Source organism: Biomphalaria glabrata, chromosome 14 (assembly GCF_947242115.1).
Source record: "Biomphalaria glabrata chromosome 14, xgBioGlab47.1, whole genome shotgun sequence".
Taxonomy (NCBI): domain Eukaryota; kingdom Metazoa; phylum Mollusca; class Gastropoda; family Planorbidae; genus Biomphalaria; species Biomphalaria glabrata.
The window spans coordinates 13,577,207-13,590,316 of NC_074724.1; the positions used below are offsets into that span (position 1 = coordinate 13,577,207).

General features: G+C 35.2%; 1 protein-coding gene across 2 annotated transcripts in view; it reads right to left on the reverse strand.

The window, feature by feature from the left end:
• Positions 1-505: 505 nt before the first annotated feature.
• Positions 506-13,110, reverse strand: part of LOC106072770 (alpha-(1,3)-fucosyltransferase C-like) — a 32,565-nt gene continuing 19,960 nt past the window's right edge. Inside the window, exons 1-5 of one of the 2 annotated variants that reach the window (XM_056009989.1) lie at positions 11,134-11,241; positions 9,182-9,820; positions 7,857-7,982; positions 5,574-5,668; positions 506-1,316 (exon numbers count right to left, since the gene is read on the reverse strand). In XM_056009989.1, coding sequence (XP_055865964.1) covers positions 843-1,316; positions 5,574-5,668; positions 7,857-7,982; positions 9,182-9,812 — 1,326 coding nt within the window. In that variant the 5' untranslated portion in view covers positions 9,813-9,820; positions 11,134-11,241 and the 3' untranslated portion in view covers positions 506-842. Of the gene's footprint in view, positions 1,317-5,573; positions 5,669-7,856; positions 7,983-9,181; positions 9,821-11,133; positions 11,242-13,110 lie in introns of those variants that run through there. The other variant, XM_013233213.2, reaches the window with a different exon arrangement.

Here is a 13,110-nt window from a genome sequence, read left to right on the forward strand (position 1 = left end):
TACCCGCACAGCTAGACAGACGTCTGGTCAGCATGACGTAGTCAAGGAATGTAGCATTTTAACATGTTAACTAACTTACTCAAAGGTCAAGACAAATTGAAAAAAGTGCCAGCCATTGCTGCTCTGTATGTAAAGCGCATTTATGGTGTAAAGTTTCATCTCTATTTATATTAAGTTATTAACACGCCTTGTCTTTATAATAAACGATGTTTGGTGCATATTCATAATGGCTCTATTTTTAAGCACATTATTTTGTTTTCATATAAACATTACTACATTCTACTACAGGCATAAATGGAACGAGGTCCACTTTATGCATATTAAATAGGTGTATTTTTTACTATCCGGTTTACTATCCGGTAGTGATATCCGACAGGAGCCGAATAGCACCGGATAGTAAAAATGCCGGATATTCGGCCGGAGCCGGAGCCGGAGCGACTATCCGTTGCACCCCTAGTAATAAGGGATAGCAACATACTAGTACTAAAATGGGTCAACAAAAAGATTTAAAGTATAAAGGATATTTATTTACAATTAAAATTAGTATGTTATGGACTTGAATGGCAGTATGCACAAACAGCGGTCGCACAGACTTTATTATATCTTCTTAAAACAGTTCAAGGTCGTAATATCTTTGGTATATCTTTTACACACAGTTCAAGGGTGCCACCTCTTTGGTCGGTCTTCTACGTACAGCTCAAGGGTGTCGAGTACCCATGGAGTTGCCAGCCAGGCACTGCTATCAGGTACTGCTGCAGACAGCTAGATATCGCCACTATCACTTGCCAGCATTGGAGTCTTTCTAGCTGCTTTGATTTTCAAAGATTCAAACAATTCAAGTGCTACAAGTCTGTTGGTGGATGACATATATCATCAGTCATCCATTTCTTTAAATCATGGATTCGTCTTTCAAGTTTCTTGGTATTTAAAAATGTGCAGGTCTGACAGCCCAAATTGTAACCTTTTTTAAAGTCGTACATATGCTTGTTTTCTAAATATTTACTGTAAGCCACCGGATCGTCACTTAGCTGCTTTAAATATAAAGCTAAGTCTCTTGCGCTTCTGAAGTCTGCAGTATTTATAAAAGTATTGGTGGGAAGATATTTATTGTAATCGAATCCACCTCTAACTACTGGCACGATGAGTGTATTTTGAGTATACAATTTGAAGAATTTCTCCGTAATGTAATCTTTACAAAAAGAGTTCTCAAACGATAAATAAAACCTGTACTGTACAGGGATATCTGGGGAGCACAGGAAGTCGCCTGTAGGACAAGGTTTTCCACATTTTCCAAAAATGTCGACATCAATAATTTTCTGCAAAAATAAAAAAAAAACAAGTAAATATAATAAAATCATAAAAAAAACAACAACAAAGCTTACATTAAGTGTAATTGTATTAGATATTTTTAATCTATCATTTAATTAATTTGTTATACATAATAATAAGGCTTGTCTTCGAGTCTGAATACTAATGAGGAACGCAGTATATCCCCTGGCTGCGAAGTTCCAGCTGTGGCCTACATATATTGCCACACCGAGGGCAAGCATAACCATTGTCCGCAAGTAGTTGATTTGGATTTTCTTTTCACTGTCTGTGTCTGTCCTCGGCAACAGATTTTCTTTTGGTCTCAAATGTGTATCCCGTGGCCCTTTGTGTGTGACCTTCAGCTGTCTCGTTCTAAGGCCGCATACCACCAGGTGCTCTCTTCTATGTCAGCTAAGGAAAGTTGGCGCCTAAGCTGGTCTTTGAAGCGTTCCCGTGGGACACCTCTGTTACGTCGACCACCTTTTGGCTCACCAAAAAAAAGACTGACTTTGGCATACGTTTGCCTCCCTTACGGGGTACGTGCCCTGCCCAGTTATATATAGATCGAGATTAATAATACATCTTTGTGGTTGACCAGTATCACTTACCAGCATCACATGTAAAATCCTAGAACACATAATATGTAGCAACATCATAAACCACTTAGACAAACATAGTGTCCTCACACCATACCAACATGGCTTTAGGAAATATAGATCATGTGAAACACAACTAATAGGACTAATTGATGATTTTTCAAAAGGTTTAGATAATAGTGAACAAATAGATGCTATCTTACTAGATTTTTCTAAGGCTTTTGACAAAGTTCACCACCATAGTTTGCTTAAAAAATAAAATATTTCGGCATTAATGGTCCACTGCATCAGTGGATTAAAGATTTTCTGATAGGGAGAGAACAAACTGTAATAATAAATGGCTCTAAATCAACACCGATAACAGTAAACTCAGGTGTACTTCAAGGAACAGTTTTTGGTCCACTACTATTTTTAATTTACATAAATGATTTACCAAATTGCATTAGTTCAGGAACAAAAGTCAGATTATTTGCAGACGATTGCATAATATATAGAACAATAAAAACAACACAAGACACAGATATTTTACAAAGAGAATTAGATGAATTACAGAAATGGGAATCAAATTGGAGCATGTCTTTCCACCCAGAAAAATGTCAGTTGTTAAGAGTAACAAAAAAACTAAAACAAATTAATTCCACTTATCTTATTCATGGCAAACCAGTAACACAGACTAAAAACGCAAAATACCTAGGTGTTATAATAAATGAAAAACTATCATGGAATCCACATATTGATGAAACTACAAAAAAATCAAACAAAGCATTAGGATTTATTAAAAGAAATTTCTAAAATCAAATAAGAACATAAAACTAAAATGTTATTTAACCTTGGTTAGGCCAATAATAGAATATGCATCCTCCGTTTGGGACCCCTCAACTCAAGAAAACATTAAGAAACTGGAACAGAAACAAAATAGAGCAGTGAGATTCATAACAAACGAATATTCACATTTGACTAGAGTAACACCTTTAGTAAAATCACTAAATTTAGAAAGCCTTCAGGACACAAGGCTCAAAAGTAAAGTAGCAATCATACATAAAACACTGAACCATAATCTTCAAATACAAAAACAAAATTAAATAAAATACTCTGAAAGACACAAAGATAAAGGCACATTCCTCGTCCCATATGCTAGGACAAATTTGTACAAATACTCCTTCTTCCCTAGTGCTATTAGAGCATGGAATGGGTTGCCTGAGCTAGCCAGGAAAACCAGTGACTTGGCAGAATTTAAGTCATTGGTTAATATGCATGACTAAATGCATGACGCGTTGGACGTAATCATCTTCTTTTTTGAAGTAACGTCTGTATTATATAAGATAAGATAAGAAATATTTTTTTTTTATTTTCAGATCAATTTCATGGTTTCATCATGCTTAATGCGCTATGGTCCAATTACTGTTGTGGACCAGTTGTAGGGTGGTGGGGAAAGTGGGGTGATCTTGGAGAAAGTGTATATTTTTTTTTAAAGTTTTCAACTTGAGTTCCAACTCAAGATGCAAGCCTCCTTAAGTAAAATACTTTGCTGGCGAATTTTTCGTTGGGTCTAAATAAAAAAATCTTTTCGGACATGGTTTTTGAAAACGCCTAGATATTTGACAGTTAGTGTATATCTTTTGGAAAATAAATGCAAGCTAATTGGCCACATTGGCAAAACTCCGGTTTCACTTATACAATTTTTCAAAATATAACAAAAACATAATTAAAATTTGGCTAAAGGTCTAGACATTCTATATCTTGAACAAATATTCGTCAGCGAGTATTTAGGCATTAAAGAGTTCAATAAATAAATACATTTTTCTACAACTTGATTTATAGTCCTACCGTTAAAATTTTATTAACTGTTGAGTAGATGCGCTTAATCAGTTGTTTCTTTTTCAGGTATAAAAAAAAGGGTGGGGGGGGGGTGATAATATCTATTTTATATCTAGTTGTTACATATTATTGATTAGTAACTAAGAACAAAGTAATCGCTCTTACAAAAAAGTCATCAGCTTTCTATAGGAAGAATTGTCTTTTTTTTTTACTTGTTCTAAAGTAAAAGTAAAATAGTGTTCTATTCAAGACTATTCAAGTCAAGTTACAGTTTACCTACCATTTTCTGGAGAAATATTTAGACAAATTAATGTCGTGCTGACGGCTCAGAAGTTTTAAATTTGTTTTCAATATGCACAAGCCTTTGAACTTTAGGGATAGTATACATGATTGTATACAAGAATTGTATGGTAAGTACACAAAGTCTCAACCACTATTAAACAAACAATAAGAACAAACAAGCAAAACACAGAACAAATATTTAACAAGGTTACAAAAACCGTTTTTGTGGAAACACAAACTCAAAATCGGCCCCCGAAGTGGTCCACCCATGCAGGTAAAAAGGCGGGTATCAATATTTTCAGAAAGAATATCAGAATTAAATTCGATCAAAGTCAAATGACAGAGAAGAATTAATTAAGAAAGAAAGTTGACAGATCTTGTGTGGTGCCCCAGCGATCCAGCAAACCAAAGGATAGGTGAAAGTGAATGTGAAGTTATATGTGAACCTGGCCTAACTGATGTCTTATAATGGATATCTAATTGATATAATTGCTTTGTAAATGGTCAATCTCTATCTCCTCAAAAAAAGAATTTTCGTAAAAAAAAATAATTAAAAATTCCTTTAATTAAGTGTGCTATACTATTTCTTTCCATTGGAAAGGTGATTAATTCAGATTATACCAACAATTAAGTCAAGTACTGTTTATTCCCATGTTTTAGATATCAAACAAAGTAATTTATCACTAATAGTTAATTAACTAATTTTTTTTTGTTTTTTTTTTTATTCTTGTGCGAAATGTCAGCTTGATACGAGGTTGTTGTCGGAGAAATACCGTATAAAAAGCAGACAGACATACAGACAGATCGACTTAATATCAGCTTTGTAATAACAAAAAGTATGTAACATAAATTTTTTTTATTTATATAACTATTTTAAATGTTTGATACCATCGACTACATAATAATAACCTAAAACTAAACGTTACAGCAATGTAGAGAACATAACACTAATTAATTCATTAACGGAATGATCATTAAATTAGCACAACGAAAGTATTACAAACATACAATAATGACCAAAACGCCTGTTAGTCACCGAACTAATTAATTTTCTTTTTATAAACTGGTCAAGGATTTTTACTATTAATTTCTATAGTAAAATCAAACACATAATACTTCGTAGACCTACATTTAGAAATGTTGATCTCTTGACCAACCAAAAAAGAACGGTCACGTGATAATATTGATAAAACAACGAAAAAACGATCACGTGATAGCCATTGTGTTTTAAAAATTAGATCGTAATTTGTATAGAAGAGATAGAGAATCGAGTGGCTCAGTGGTGTTTGTTTACGATGAGTTGAAAGAAGAAGATGGGGAAGGGTTAGATAATGGAGTAATGTAAACGAGGTCATTATAGACATTTTATTATTTGTTGATCCAAGATTCAAGTTCTCATAATCTACTGTTGATGAGTCAGTTTCTTGTAAGATTAAGAGTCTCGTAACAGACGTAACAATTACTAAGCAAGTAGCTTCAGCCATTTAAAAAGTATTTAAATATCTGTGATTGTACTTTTGGACCACCCAGCAGTATATGATTATATTATAACCAACAAAAAAAAGTTACCTTCATCTGTTCCACATATCTATCTCTTCTTGAAGGTGTGTTACAGTTAGAGACGAACCAAGCGACAGACTTTGTCTTATTTCTGGCTATTTCGACTGTCAAATATATAACATTTTTTTTATTATGTATTCTACTGTATATCTACAAAAAGATCCTAAAGATCATGTCACCAATAGAGTAGTGTCCCTTGAGAGAAATAGTGACCGATCGTCATCAAGGGAGATATCCTTAGACAATACCAAACATGTTTATCAAAGTCGGCCACAACATGGAATTCGAGAAGGAAATAGAAAGTGAGGCCATAAAAAATAGCATAACACCTTCCTAGAAGACCTAAATTCTATGGGCACAAGCTTGGAACAGTCCGGGGACTTCGCCTCTGACCGACCTCTGTAGAGTGAAGGGAGGACCTAAGTCTAAGTTAAATTAAGTCTATATATAACAAAGTTACCCACGTCATAACCAAGCTAACCTTAAGAAAGAAATTTGACCACCTGGTATAATAAATTAAGCATGTCTTTGATCCAAAGATTTAGGAGAAGTACAGCATTTAGTCAAACTTTGCTGTGCAAGGTTGAATTCATGTTTTGTCATCTACATATTAAACAACAGTCAACGCAGTTGTCTTTCGGCTGTCGATTTAAAGTTCTTTCATTGCATTCTAGATTTGGGGTGGTAAAGAGCTTGGCTTCCGAACAGAGGATCCTGGTTTCGAATCCTGGTGAAGATAAGTTGTTGTTTTTTAATTTCAGGGATGTTTAGGGCGCTTCAAGTCCACCTAGCTCAAATGGGTACCTGACATTTATTGCGGAATAATATAGGCGATTGGTCGTTGTGCTGGCCACATGACACTCGTTAACCGTGGGCCATAGAAACATGAAATTTGCATCATCTGCACTATAGACCACTCAAAGGGACAGTTTACTTTTACCTTACTTTACTTTTTGCCTTCTGTGCATATCTTCGGCCAAGTGAAATGAATATTTAAAAAGGTGACCATGAATCTGGCCAGACTTAAGCGTAAAAATAATGCTGAAATAAAGCTTTTTCTTACAAAAAAAAATGAAATTAAAAATTTTCCTCGGTTGGTTGAGTAAAGCGAAAATGTGTAAATATTATTTTTTACCGACAAATATTTTATACTTCTTGTTACCTCTATATATAAGATGAATGTATTTGCATGCCCCGTTGCAATCTTGCTTCGTCTGATGCCAAGCCTGTTCGTCAAGAGTTTATTTCACTTTTCTTCACTTCTTCTGCATTTGTTTTCGGGAAGGGTTCTTCTTTAGGTCTAAAATGCCGTGTCCTGCAGCCTTCGTGCGAGCTCTTCATCTCTCTCTTTTAGAATCCAATTACTACCAGCTACTTTCCTTTATGCCAGTGAAGGCCAACTGGCGTTGGTGTTAATGTTTATAGCGCTTACAAAGTACTATTGGGTAGTATTCTTTTCTTTTAAGCTCGCCAAAAAGATAGCCTTGAGAATGTGGTCATCACCCAGGGGCGGGCTGGCTATATTGGTAGTAAAGCTAATACCCGGTGGGAAGGTACCCAAAATGAGCCGGTAAGGGCCACCTAAAGGGCCTCGAGGATGTCATCATGACACTTATTAAATTGAATCTCTATAATATTCTCTCATGAAAGTGACTTTTGAGGATCGTAATCAAAAAATCGTTTACAGTGTAATACTAATTTAATAAAACGCATTTTTTCGAAATAATCTAATCCAATATCCTTAGACAAGAGGCGCAGTAGATGGATGGTAAAGCGCTTGGTGAAGACTGGAATCTACCTAGCTCTAATGGATACCTGACAATGGTTGGGGGGAAACGTAAAGGCAGTTAGTCGTGGCTGGCCACATAGATCGCAATTTACTTACATTTATACTTGTAGGTTTTATCCTTTTAAAAATTAAAAAGCAACATGAGGTCTCTATTATCTTTTCTTATATCATTATGATTTGGACACCCAGCCCGCTCCTGTGATCCCCTATACTGGATAGGTGTAAGAATAGCCCTGCATTTGAACTTGTGTCTCTACATTATCTACACCAGCTTTCATCATAAACATATATATATATATATATATACGAAAGGTAGTCTTTTCTGATTATGTCCGCTAAGGTAGTGTATGTATATTCAATGGAAGCGTTTCAGGAATTTTAGATGCCTTGTATTGTATATAAATGTCTCAGAGGAATACAGAAGTGCTGTGTTGACATAAATAAATAAAGTTAACAAAACAAACAAAGAGAAACATTTTGCTTTTAAATGTCTATGTACTTACAGTAATTCGGTCTTTTTTCAACAGGAATCGGTTGAAACTGAATATCTCCATAAGGCACATAGATATCTGCGTCTACTCGATAGGTGGCAGTCAAATTAAACACAGAGTTCCAGTACGTGTTTCCATCTAGTGAAAGTACAATATAGAATATATGTAGATATATCACAAGTAAACAACTTCAGATCCTTAGTGTAAGGATCGCTACTTTGTTAGGCACCTAGTTTATATTATTAAATAGTTAGAGACACACCATAGAAGACGTATATTGAACGGGACTAGTGACGCTTGGGATATTTTGGGTTAGAGACAGGGAAATCAGTTAGCAATAGGATTTTCTTGGGTAATGACGTGTTTTTTTTCGACAGAGACTCTGACTGTGGCGTTTTATTGGATTAAACTTATTGTTCATCAGTGTTGACCACATCTTTTCATTAGTTAAACCGATGTGTGTTGATTATGTGCTGTCGTTCAACTACAGTGAATACACCCGAACAAGAAACCCAAACGCTTGCTGAGTCATTGATTAAAATCTAACAATCATCTACAGTTGACTTCAGTACAGAATTAAACATCCATCACACTTATCAAGTAACGCGATTAACATTGGCGTAACAAGCTTGGTCGCATCTCCAGGCGTTAACAGATAAGGTGGGATCAACATGTCTTCTAACGTTAACATATCTAACCCTTTCTGCGCTTAAAAAGTTCATAACCCGCCATTCCGATTAGATTCATTTCTAGTGAAAGACTTACTATATAGTAAGTGGGGATTAAGTTACTAAGATTAAACTATAGGGATAAAGTTACAGGGATAGTGCTATATGGATAAAGTTATAGGGATAATTTTACAGGGATTAAGTTATAGGACTAAAGCTACAGGGATAAAGTTATAGAGATAACGTTACAGGGGTTACGTTACAGGGATAAAGTTGTATGGATAAAGTTACAGGTATAAAGTTGCAGGGTTAAAATTATAGGGATTAATTGAAGGTTGGATTAAGTGACCGGTATTTCTCTTGTAAAACTGATTTCAAGTAAATTAGCTCTAAAGTCACGTTGCTTTTAAAAACTAATTGCTTTCGGTGTTTTAATTTCGATTCATCGAAATGCATCACATGGTCCTGTTGCACCATGCATCGCGTACTCTCGCCGTGTCTCTGGTATATAAATAAGTCATTTATAGAGAGACGAAATGGTTGTCACATGATCTTGTATTTATAAAACAGTACGGTGTCATGGTTTATATTAAAATATTACTTAAACGGGATACATGAATATCATTATTCAAACTCAATGAGGTCTATTCAAATCTAGTAACTACTCACCTTTTAGAAGATGTGCATTAGTGTAAGGAGGTGCTTCCCATGTCAAAGCGGCGTACAACTGATGAGGCCATCTCTTAATAGGTTTGAAACTGTCATCAAAGTTTATAATGTATATAATGACAACGCTGGTAGATTCGTTAATGTTTGTATCTTGAAAGTAGCAGTTAGTGTATTGACAGCTGGTCAGGTCGAAAATGGCGGGGATGGACATCCAACCTGGCCTCCTGAGCATAGCGATTCCATACGATGTATTAGTTGGTATTATATTGCGAGTAGGCTTGTCACACTTAACAAAAGTAGTCGAGGAACAGCTGAGACTTTTGTTCTTGTCTTTAAGACTTGACGGAATGTTTACATTTTCTCTCCGTGAAATCAAACTGATTCTTTGGCTATAGGAATTGTCTTTAATGTTTTGAACAGAGCTGTTGACATCAATGCTAGTCTCAAAGTCTGATCCCGAAGTATCAAATCTAAACGGGTCACGGAAGAGTTTCTCTTTCAGTTGTTTGAACGCAGCGGGCGTTTTGATCTTTAGAAGCAAGCTGTCTTTGCTGGTCAGAGCAATGAAGACTACTAATCCCAAAGCGGCGATGCAGAAATGAAATGCTTTTATTCTTATGTTCAATGCCATTGTGTAACCTGTGATGTTAGAAATGTAAAATGTGTTTTAATTAATCAATATATGTTTTATATATGTTTCTGGCAAAGTGCATGTAGATTGTACAGAATGTTTAGATCTACGTGTTATGGAGTGTGCTTGGTTATAAATAATGCACGATTGGTGTCATTGTCGTCAGCGGTGAGACAAAGGATGTAGTATTGTATTGAGTTAGATTTGGTTGAAAATATTATTATTACTAAAGTCTAGTATAGGGGTGGGCAAATTACGTTCCGCGGGCCACATGCGGCCCGCCGGAGTGTTTTATGCGGCCCGCCGACACCTATAGAAATATGGTGTGCACACAGTAAATACATATAAAAATGCAAATATATTAAAAATAATTTTAAATAGCTATATAAATTATTGAAACTGTCTCATTACAAAAAGTTTCAAAGTAACAAAGAATATTCTTATTGGCTATACTTCAATACACTCAGTCAAAGACACAATCTCAGGCCAGTATTTATTCAATTCTCTGAAGTAGTGAGTTGAGTGTTGGTTATGCTTGAAACAAGATGGCAATTGTAACAATTGATGTAGCTCGATCAGTTGTTGTTTTTTTTTAATAAAGAATATCCCGACCATATAACAACAACATATATCAACATATTAGTGACCCACATATCTCAGTGATCAAACTTTCCAAGAAGTAGGAGGCTTAACTACAGACAATTCCGAAAAGTACTTGTAGATTTAGAAACAAAATATTCTGTTGAATCCGCGGCTTATCTTGGGCAAAGTAATGAGAAAGAATTTAAAATCTCAAGGAAGAAATTGTTATGTTCCTACAAGGACATTGGACTGTGACCTTGTCACTAAAATTTCTAATGAAGAGTGGATGACGGATTTAATGTTCTTCATAGCAGATATTGCAATAAGTTGTTTGAATATGAAAGGTATGTGCATGTTAAATAAATTCCGAACAAATCTTTCCCATTTCTCCAGGCAAGCAAGTGAAAACATGTTTTGTCATTTTTCTTTGCTGAAAGGTGAAACTATTTTTAGTGAAATGGTCAAAGTACCAAACATCTCTACATATCTTTGGAATGTGATGTGTCTTTTGAAAACGTCTAGAGTCTAAGCTAAACAATGACAAGGCGATTATCAGCCCTGTGTGCTCTACTACCTTCATACTTAACATAGAAATATAAAATTTAGTATATTTGAGTTGAAATGAAGAAAAAAAAATGTGCGTGATTTAACAAATCTCAGATTCCAATTTATTAAAATTGACACTTTTATAATATTTTATTATAATATTTTAACAAAATAAAAATAAACATAAACTTACGATTTAAGAAAACCACGTATTTTATTCCAACATGTATGTTAAGGTTTTAGTCAGGCACAAACATACGCTATTTAACCAAAGTATTTAGACTTTATCGGTTAATTATATATTGGTTTCAATGTTAGGTTAGACACGCACAGTACAGGCTTCCAAATTTAAAATGCAGAGGCGTAGCAAGGTAACTGTAGGCCAGGGTTCAAGAATATGTTGATGGGCTCCTCCCTTTCCGTATGACAAATATTTTGTGTGACAAAAACATAGAGTGATATTTTATTTCTTTAGAGTACTTGTTTAGTCAACCCTGCAGACTTCTGGTTCTCACTAATATGAAAACCTACAAATAACCTGCAAATTACTCTCTGCAATTTCTTTGTGTAGTTCTTCATCGGAGCTCACTAAAGTATTTCAGAAAATAATGCTAATTTAATAAACTTTTAATACTTCTTGAGTGCTGTCAACATGATAGAGAAAAATAGCACAGATTGGATCTCCTTTAGTATTTTTTGCGAAAATTGCATTGCCCAACAGGTCTATTATCTCTTTTTGAATCTGTGGGTCGAGGTAAGGTCTCTGTTTTCTTTTTTCTTATGTACTGCAAATAAATGGTCGTTGTTACTTGTGTCACCTAAACGATAATCTCGCAATGAACACTAAATGAAAGGTTGGTGCGTACTAAAGTTAAAGCTAACATTCACTATGCGATGAGTTAATTGAAGTCAGTAATTGTCAACTTCTTCAATGTGTATGTTTGGTAAGCTTGTTGATGAAGTTAACTCAATCATTCGTAGGCCTATCATTTTTTTTTTTACGATTTAGTTGGAAAACAAACACCATTGATGCTGTTTCAGGGTATAAACCTCATAACCCAAGACCATCGAGACCATCCGAATGACTGTCTAGAGCACATACCGTTCAAGTGAAAGACACTATTCCATAATAAATGTAATTATCGCTCTATCTTATAAAGTTTTGTTATAACCTCCTCCCCAATTCTTTTCATGATAAGTAGCTAAAAAGTCAACATCTTTAACGTTTCCCTAAGTAACACAATATGTTTCTTTTGCTTGTTTAAAAACAATTTTTATAAGTCTAAATCTAGATTTCTGGTAATAGAAAAATGAAAAAGAAAAAACTGAAAAAAAAGGTAATACTATCAACGGTATAGGTTGAAAAACAAACTAAAGAATGGGACCCAAACGTCACCACATTACAATAAACCTGATGAAAGCAGTTTTTTACAATGACTCTAGGTGAAAACACGGGTTAATGTTTTGAAGTGAATATCAAGTTGGATGTGACGTGAAGGATATTTTAAGAAAACGTGTGGATTTTTGTAAACCATTTTCTTTACAAAAATGGCTGTCATTTTTGTCTCCACTTTATTGTATCCCCCCCCCCCACCCGCACCACAATGACTCATATAGGGCAGGCCACAATTGGTCATTAGTCATGGCCCCAGGAGTAATAAAACCCCTACGCGTCACGTAGTGTGCATTTAGAGTCAAAAAGGCCTTAAACTATTATCATATGGGGCCTACATGAGTTCAGATATTGTATGTAACTGCTAAGTATTTCTTGGAGACCCTGTGCTAGAGCTTATGTTGCATAGAGGTAAATCCGGCCCTGGCCCCATGGTTGTTACACTCGGGCGTGGGTCCCTATATAGTCTTGGGCCCGGGTTCAATGAACCCCTTCGCGCCATGGATGCTACGCCACTTCCAAAATATCACCATTGAACTGGGTCGACTATCAAATTAACATAAAGCCCGCTCAATGAGACCAACTACTTTTTGGAGGAACCAGCCTTGCGTGACGACCTTTGTTAATCCACCGTTTCCTACCAGGCTTTCTCAAACAAATGAGCTGCGATAAAGCCAAAACTTTTGTGGTGGATATTTTTTTCTTTCAAAACCTTTTACTTGTTACGTCACTAAAACCGTTTACGTGTTACTTCACTATAGAAAAAAAGTGAATATA